The sequence below is a fragment of the Physeter macrocephalus genome, unplaced genomic scaffold (assembly GCF_002837175.3).
Source record: "Physeter macrocephalus isolate SW-GA unplaced genomic scaffold, ASM283717v5 random_1285, whole genome shotgun sequence".
NCBI classification, from domain to species: Eukaryota; Metazoa; Chordata; class Mammalia; order Artiodactyla; family Physeteridae; genus Physeter; species Physeter macrocephalus.
Window position 1 is genome coordinate 14797 of NW_021146457.1, and position 9326 is coordinate 24122.

Sequence of the window (9326 nt, forward strand, 5' to 3'; positions counted from 1 at the left end):
TCAGGCCATGTCCTAAAACATTCCAGAAAATCAATGAAACGGACCTGTGTGGATCTCAGTGTAAATACCGGTTTCATTTCTAAAACTCTTCAGTTTTAATCATGCTGTAAAACAGTCTAGAATATTCTGAAGAAAGGAATTTTGTAAGAAAGTGTGTGTGTGTGTGTGTGTGTGTGTGTGTGTACATGTGAGTGTTTGGTGTGTGCATTCTCTAGCAATGAAGGTTGGCTAATATATGGCAGATGTCAGCATTTGGTGTGATTATGATGATTAATAAGCATTTCTCACATGCCAACCAGCTGACAGTTTCATTTATTAGTGACATCAAGCACCAGGTTCAACTGCGTGGTTTACACTATCCTTCTTCTGTGGCCAGAACCGTGGATCCCATCCAGCAGAATGTTGGATATTTTATACAGTGAAGGCACATGACAAGGTCACACTGTCCACCTAGCACCAGGTAGTGATGAAATCACACGTCAGAACAAGCAGAGGGGATGCTTGCCTTTCTCCTATTCTCTTTTCCAACCTCAGACACTTGGGGGGATTTAAGTCAAGCTCATGAAGCCCAGATAGCACGTCACAGTAAGGGAACCAAGTCTCTGAGTGCTGCAGTTCCCTTATGTAACTGGAGTTTTTAGGTCATATATTTATAGACGTTTAGATCCAGAGAAGACCTTAAGAGATTATTCCAGTCCAATCCTTTCATTTTGCAGTAAAATGAAGCACAGAAAAGGGAAGTGACGGTCTAAGGTCACAAAGATAGTTAGAGACATGTCTGGGATGAGAACCCAGGCTCCTTGACTGTTTTTTCTCTGGCCTATCTTGATTCGAGTAGCCTCATTTGTAGATGGGAGCTACTGGCTTCAGTTGAAGATTTTTAAACCTGATCTTTTTTTAATGCACAAAGGAGAAGAGGAAGAAGCTAATGCATTGTAGGTACTCAATAACTGGGTTTGCTGGCTTTTGGTGTTATAGAATAATCTTACTTTATGCAGCTTAAGAAGATTAAATCCAATTAACCTTGAATTTGTTTCATTCTTTATTCTCTCCAATGAAGTGCTTAGAGGTTTGAATCTCACCGCACTGTCCCATTGCAAATCTGAGTGTGGATATGAGGTTATAATATGATGCTCATTGGTTTGAAGGAAAAGTTTTCTGAGGAAGGCACACAGATTTAGAGTTACTTTGGTTTACGCTTCTGGAGGTTTGTGGAAATCCTCTTTGAAGAACAGATGCTGTCAACACTTGAGGTTATACAGGCTGTCCAGTGAGTTGGGACATAGCACAAACACTTCCTAAACCTATATCAAATACATGATTACAACAGACATGAAATGATACTAATTGCCTATTAGCCACTTGGGCCTAACATTTCTGAATTTGCTTATCATTGTGTTTATAAATCATATTTCTGATCAAAATCTTCCAATGCATTCAATGTTCTTCCAAACACCATCCTGATGAATCACACCGTTGTCGTCCTGCAACTTTTATAAATTCATGTTCTGCAGGGCAAGTTCCATCTTCCATGGAATCCCCAGTGTAGGATAAGAAGACTCCAATGGGGCTTTTTTCTTCAGACCTTCAGAGACCAGGGTTTACAATTTTCTGGTACATCAGTGACACACTAGGAAGGAACAATAGAGAACTTATTGCAGGGTCTTCACATAGCTCGGGACACCAGTGCCAACCACCATTCCAAGACCAGACACCACTCTGCGGTCCCAGCTGTTGGGAGTGCCCCCAGGGCAGGACCCCTTAATTTCCCAGTCATTCGTTTATTTTTATTAAGCACGTCCCATGTGGTAAGCACTGTGGCAGGCTCTGGAGATCCAGGGATGACCAAATACAGAAGTGGTCCTTTGTCATGTGACACAGTCCTTCAAAAGCACAGTTGGCTCGTGGATCAGCTGCTCATGCAAATCCATTGCAGGGACTTTAAATCACCGGTGTGTTGTAGCATCACAAAGGGGCTTAGGTTAGAAACTTTGCTTTAGGTCTAGGGCCTCAGAGGGAGGGGCTCATCAAATCATTGAGTTCTGCATCAGACTGTTTACAAGGAGCTAACTTTGCAATCTGTGTGCGCTTACTGGGAGCCATGAAGCCCCTCTGCCCTCTGAGAATGGGGTTTGGGTAACTGTCAGCACTGGGGCCACGGTGGGAAGGTTCTGGGCTATGGGAAGGTTGCTGCACAGGTGTGGGCATCTCACTGCCTGGGAGCCCTGCACACGGGCTGTGTGGTCCTCACCCTGAAGCTAAATCTACTGGAAAACCTAAAGGGCCGCCTGACTGGGGACCCATCTGCCTTCCTCACCCTCAGTACTGATGGCAGATTCGCCTGCCCCCAGGGCTTCTCCTGTACCCTTCCCATCCCTGGAACACTGGGTTCAGGAGTACCCACTTCATCTTGAAATCCAAAAGGCCTATCAAATTTCCTATCAAATACCCAAGAGGAAATCCAACTTGGGTATCAGGAAGAATCCAGTTCTGCTAACTCAACAGAGGCTGCAAAGGCAATTGGAGAGTCCTGTGTATGCAGGGCCCACTTCAGCCCAACTCAGAGACTGGGTTGCTTCTGAGGCTCCAACAGTGGATGAAACTGTCCCGGCACTGTCTCCTTTTGCCAGGCATTGTCTCCACAAGTGTCACATAGGGGCTTCCCCCAAATGATTCCAGTGACCGTGGAGTTCACTGCTACACACGCCTCCAAGGTAGTAACCGATCACCACGTAGTGCAATCATCTGGTTTCCTAAAAGGCTGCAAATTCTTCAAGGGCACTTATGTGTCCCCAGTATCAGCTTGGCACAGGGTAATCACAGAACAAATGTGGTCCATCTCATTCATTAATTAATTCTTTTTCTCTCCATCTCCTTAGTACCTCACACAGTGTGTTTAACAAAGAAGGGTCTCAAAAATGCCAGTGATGGACACAAAAGATTGGACTCTTCTGGAGTTTTATCCATCACCCTCATCTTTATGGAAAATAATGAAGTCTGTGGGTGATAAATGTGCATCAAACAGCCCTCCTTCCTCTCAGGAGGCCTAGCTGCAAGCTGCAGCTTTAAGAGGTTTCTTGTTATTTTCCTGCAGGTTGGAGGAGGTACCTCAACTGCATAGCAGAGGGTGGGCGTGGACCCAAGGCTTCCCAGTTGAGAGAGAGCCTACTGTCTCACCCCTCTCTCTGCAACAGAACCTTCCCCAGCCTATGCCCCGCCTCCCCAGACTGAGGGGGCATCATACCAGGGTGGTGAACTTGTCCACGCAGGCATTACGGATCTTCTCCGGGGTGGCGGGGCTGTCTAGCCGAAAAAGCTCCTTCGTATTATTATCTGTGTGCTGAGCCCGAGCTGCGCGGATGGCATCCTTGATGGCGAAGAAGATGGAGGCACCCAGAAAGAGGGGCGGCTCCCCGACAGCCTGAGTGGACAGAGCAGAGCGTAGGCAGGGAGTGAGGGGAGGGCCCAGCTTCCACATCTGCGGGGCTGGGGATGCCGGGGAGCCCAGCCAGCACTAGCGGCTACATCGAGCAAGACAGGAGGGACGGTCAAAATTAATCAGAGGCTGAGAACAATCAGTCTAGTAAATGACTCAACCTTGTGGCTATATTTCTTTTAACTCTTACTATGTGATTTTCTCTGATGACACCATGCAAATACAATGGACCGTTGAAAGTTATATTAAGTAACTATATTTTACAGACAAAAAAAAATCTGACCCTTTCCTCACGGCAATAAGCCTAGGGGGATAATCCACCTGCAGCTCTGTCACCAACATTTACAGGCGTCATAATTATGCTTACAATCTGCTGAAATGGAGGCATCATGACAAATCGGAATTAAACTATTTTCTAGCAGAGGTTGTTTTATCCCCCAAAGCATAGATCACAGACTGCCTGTATCAGAATCACTAGGGACACTTGCTAAAAACGCAGGTTCCAGGGCTGTACCACAGACCCACCGAATCAAAATGTCTAAGGGTGAGCCCAGTGGAGCTGCATTTTTATCATGAGCTCCACCGCCCAGTGATCTGATGTGCAGTAAAGTGTAAGAGCCAATGGCAAGGATCACAAACTATCCCACGCCCTCCCACAGTAAACTGTGAGATGAGCAAAGGACTGCGTCTCATTGGTTACAAGTAATTATCTGTTTTCCTTCCTAGACCAACGACTGTATCAATCAGCTTGATTGATTTTCGACCATTGTTCCATACTTATTCAGAGCATGGAGGAAATAGAGGATGGTTATAACCATCCAGGAGTGCTGATCAAGACTTAAGGTCTAGTGGTGGACACTGAAGGAGGTGAAAGTGTGTGCACAGAGGCGCTGCCCCATGTGCAGTGAATAGGCTGATTCTCATGAGACAACATGGGTGCAGGACCTGTGAGATCATCTCTAAGATCAAGCATCGGGGATGCACACCTGAGACGGGGGTGTAGGTCAGGATTCCACCTACAGGAATGAACTAAGGAATCCCTCTGAGTGTACCCACAAGAGCTGGCTTGGACCACACAGAGGTGGTGTCATCCATGACCCAGTTCCCTATGTTCCCAGGCAGGACTGCCCACCCCTCCATCGCCCTCACCAAGGCTCTTGTCAGGCTCTCCTCTCTCTTCCACACGAGCCCCCCACAGACCCACGTGGTGGGTGGCTGGAGCCCCTCATCGCCACCCGTGGTTTCCCACAGTGTAGACCGGAAGGTAGCACAGACCCAGGGCAACGGTACCTTGGATGCATAGATGGCCTTCTTGTTGGGACAGTCACGGAGCAGGGTCACCCTGAAATCAGTGGGGATACTGCCAAATGCAGGAATCTTGTAGGTGCTGGGGCCCCGGGTGTGCAGGCTCCCCTCAGGGGAGTAGTGCAACTCCTCCAGGGTGAAGAGGCCCAGGCCCTGGACAAATGCCCCTTCCACCTGCAGGGCAGACAGAGACCGTGGCTACCCTGCCTTCCCGCCCCCCTCACCCAAAGACAGGTGTTGCTTCCCACAGCGGGCACCAAGCCCCACATGCAGTGGAGCCTGGAAAGAAGCTGCAAAAAGCGCCCCACTGCTTCCCTGGCTCCCGCCCCAGCCCAGGATAACTGATCTGGGCCTTTGCCAGGCATCAGTGTAGGAAGAGCAAAGGCACTGACGTTGAAATCAGTTTCAGAACTCGTCGGCCATTCCAGAAGGGACACGCAGCTGTAGGCGCAGGGCAGATGGAGATGTTCCTTCCACGTTGCCAGGGGAGAAATGGCGACCCCGAGCTGAGAAGCAAGCTGGTGGGCTAATGGTGGCTGCGTGTGCAGCAGGGGCCCACGCCCCTCCTATGTGCTGAGTGGGACCACGCGCTTTGGGGCAGCCCCACAAGACAGGAGGACTTTCCTGGATAGTAGAATTGAGGCTTTTTGAACTCCCAGCCCTGCCTGCCCTCTGGGAGAAGGGCGCCTCTGCTGTAGCTTACAGATCTCGTAAAGGGCACTGCCATGCTCTGCTGGCCCACACGTCTGCTCTCCCAGCTTCACTGCTCAGAATCGTGATACGTGGCACCATCGTAGCTAAAACAAGTGTGTTTGGGGGAGACCAGGTGCTGAGCATCTGTGTCTGCCATGCTGAGCCCTGCGCCTGCCTGTAGGAGGGGCTCCTCACCACAATCGTTCAGTGAGTTAATAAACAGATTTATGACTAAGTTTCTGTATACTCAGTAACTGTCCAGTTTTGAGAAACAGTGAACATTTTCTGCCAGATGTTCAATACCTCAGTTCTCGATTCCTCCCTCTGTCTTTTTCTGTTCTGCTGCTCTGCTTAATACTCCCTTATTTTCCAGCCATCCCTTTATTCCTCTTGCTGGAACCCATGTCTTTTGCTCCCAGGACCCTCCAGCACCGCACGCTTGGCAGCATTTACTTCCTAGGGTACAACAGCTGTCCCTGGTGGAAGAGGAATGAGGCGGGAGAAGATGCCTCTGACCTGAGACCCCACGGCCTGCACATCGATCCCAAACTCAATCTCCACGCCCTCTACGCTCCCGCTCAGACTATGCCTGTGCGCGCGCGCGTGCGCACGTATGCGTGCGTTCGAGCGTGTGCACACCCAGTGTGCCCACCACCCACCATCTTGTTTTCTGACGTATGCGTGCCCTTTCCAAGTTTAACCACGTGGATTTGTCTTCCGCCCCGAGAGTCGGGTGGGCTCTCATCTACCTAAATCCCACTCAGGGAGACTCACTTGGTACCGTGCTCAGACCTGCTTAAAAATGACAGTGGACAAGATGCCGTGGCTGGGGACCCTAGGAGGTGGTGGGGCACATCAGTGGCCAAGTCTGTCACCACTCTGACCCCCCAGGAGTCTTACCTGTCCAATGTCGATGGCAGGGTTCAGACTGGAGCCAACATCCATGACGATGTCTGTGCGGAGGTTCTAGTGCAGACAGCAAAATAAAAGCAGTTTGAAGAGAAAGGGATGTGTGGAATGATAGACGGGTCTTGGTGACCCTTAGGTTATTAAGTGCCAACCTGAGTAGTACTTTCACAAGCAGAGCACTCCAGGCACACTCAGGCAGGAGTGTGAGTAGGAAGGGCAGGTCCCCAGGTTCCTGAGGCTTTGAACCTGTCTGTGTCTGGGCCGATCATGTAAGGAAGGGGTTCACAAATTACATTCCACAGGCTGAACCCAGCCTTTCCCCTGTTTTTCTAGGGCCTGTGAGCTAAAAATGGTTTTCACATTTTTAAATGAGTGACAAGAATAAAAAGAGTATGTTGTGACACATGAAAACTGTACGAATTTCACATCCAGTGTGCATAAATTACATTTTATGGGAACGCATCCATGAGCATCTGTTAACACACTTTCATGTCTGTTTTCACACTACAAGACGGAGTGAAATAATTGAGGCAGAGTCTCTGTGGCCCTGAAAACCTAAAATATTTACTCTCTGGTCCTTTATAGGAAGTTTTCCAAGGCATGATTTAACACGTTATTTTCCCGACCAGAAAGTTCATTCCTATCAGCTCTTTGTATTGCAATTTCAGATGTTTCTCTTTTTCCCTTTGGTACTAAAGTTTTGCAAACTTCTTACCTTATGATCCCCTGTTAAGCAGTCAATTTCCACTTCAGAGCAAGCCACCCCATAGGTGAAGTAGTGGAAAGCATTCCCTGAGTTCATCTCAAAGTTGTAGCCAAGATTGGGTGTCCTGGGGGAGAAAAGAGAAAATACTGCACATGTATTAAGAGGAACATGCCCCCCACTCATACACACACAAATAGCTTGTCGCATGAAATCTTAAGACGTTACAGGTTTTATTTTTTATTCAGCTGTTTTTCAAAAAAGTCCATGAGCTTTGAACATTTTGAACCTGTTCATGAAACCCAGGCACTCCGGAGCATTTTTGTCCCTTGTCTCTGCTCTATTCTGCCAATGGCCTTTATATGAATCATTCTGTAGAGCTGAGCAGTGGGGGGTCCCAGCATGCTGGCCTCTACATGGTAGAAACAGAGGTGACAGATCTGCCTGAGCTCATGAAGGACACGTAAGCTACACTCCAAATGATCTACTGAATAGGAATTCAAGATCTCAGAACCAAAGGTTCTTTCTGGGCCGGCTTGTGAGCTTTTCATACAAGTTCACCTGCTTACGGGGCTGCTCACCTTTCTCAAGGGGAAAGGTAATAAGATCAGTACCTCGTGCCAACTTGGGTGCCTCTTAAAGCAGCCACCTTGCCTGGTATTACTCCTCATCCACTGATCCCTTCTAAGTTTCAACAAATGATTTGAGCAAAGGGTTGTTAATAAAAGCAGATGCTCTTTTTAAAATTTTTTCCTTTTTCAATCTTGAATATCTTATAAGATTCCAATTTTGCATGAGTCAACATATACGCGTGTGTGTGTGTGTGTGTGTGTGTGTTCTGTTTATAACACTCTGTATCTGTGCTATTCTATTCACTACACAGAAATAATGATGTGAGCTGATGTGATCAGAATCTGCATGAAAACAAAACCAATACAGGGCTGAGGGAAAAGCCTTCTCCCAGGAGATCATCACCTTCTTTGACCTCTGACCTCACCATCTTCATCTGGGTGTTCCCTGATATAACCCCAGTTTTATCAACTCTAAAAATGAAATAGGAACTAATGAGAAAATTTGCATTAGTTTGTGTTTGTGTAGGTCAAATATTACATAACCTAAGGAGCACTGGCAAAACATTACTTTGCCCTAAAAGTATATATATATACATTTATATTACATATATATTATATATATTCATAAATTCACACAAGACCTTGTAAAGCAAACATTGAACTATTTTCCAAATCCACTGATCTGTGAAAGAAAAGGTACTAGTTAAATTTCCCAGAGAAAGCTAAAACATGATGGCTGACGGTAAATACGATCATATCTTTTTACAGCTTCTAAATCAGATGGACAGGGTCTCTGCTACTGAATTTTAAAGTTGCGGAAGATACGTGCTCTTTCCTAAAACTCACTTTAAGTCCACTGAATTCTGCATTTTGTAACAGGACTACGTGCTCTGAATCCTCCTCTCATTCTTTTGAAGGAAAGCCTCCTTAAAGAAATCTGACGCGTAGCACAAAGTAACACACATGGGTAACTCGGAACACCAGACGCCTCTGGTTCTTGCAGGAGAACGCTGAGGGGGGAATGGCTGGTAATTGACCCACTATGTCAATAAATGAGGAGACAGGTTCAGAGAGAACCAGTGATTCCCCCAAGTGGAATAGTATACTTTAAGACCAGAACTAGAACAGAGGTCTTCCGATATGACAGCTCGTGCTTTAGGCACATAGTTGGGTAAGCCCACGTATTTTAGAGCGTCTTTAAATTGAAGCTAGTGGGAGTCCATTGGAGAGACAAACATTTTGGTGGAACTGCTCTCTCCTGACCATAGGCTGACAGAGTTCAGTGCTGGAGGACCCTGCAGAGGTTAAGATGACAACGCATTGTAAGATGGGCGAGATCAGCGCCTTACTTACCTGTAAAACCCAGTAGCAGACAAGCTCACTGTACCCCGGTAGGCAGCCATGACCTGAGGAGAGGACATGGCCATCAGGAAGGGGGAACCATGGTTTCCAGAAACCCTGGCCCAGCGCTAAACTTTCAGGAGCTCGTCCTCCTCATCTGGAAGCTGATCAACTCTTTTTACTAGTGATTCTCACTTCCATACCTTACCTCCCCTTCTCACCGTACCCCCTGCACTAGGTCCTCGTCATCTGAAGCCTGGAGCACTGCAGTAGCCTCTTAACTGGTCTTCCCGCCTCAAGTCGCCTCCTCGCCCTGCCGTGTAGCCCAGCCAAGTCAGAGGGATCATCTTAACACACCACACTACCC

General features: G+C 47.5%; 1 protein-coding gene across 1 annotated transcript; it reads right to left on the minus strand.

Moving 5' to 3' along the window:
• Window positions 1-1045: 1045 nt before the first annotated feature.
• On the minus strand, window positions 1046-9044 carry LOC114485362 (xanthine dehydrogenase/oxidase-like). Its single transcript, XM_028486680.2, has 6 exons — window positions 8972-9044; window positions 7059-7173; window positions 6335-6400; window positions 4727-4915; window positions 3245-3421; window positions 1046-1630 (listed from the first exon to the last, which is right to left on the minus strand). The coding sequence occupies exons 1-6, from the start codon at window positions 9037-9039 to the stop codon at window positions 1580-1582; spliced, it is 666 nt and encodes a 221-aa protein (XP_028342481.1). The 5' UTR covers window positions 9040-9044; the 3' UTR covers window positions 1046-1579.
• Between the last annotated feature and the right edge of the window lie 282 nt (window positions 9045-9326).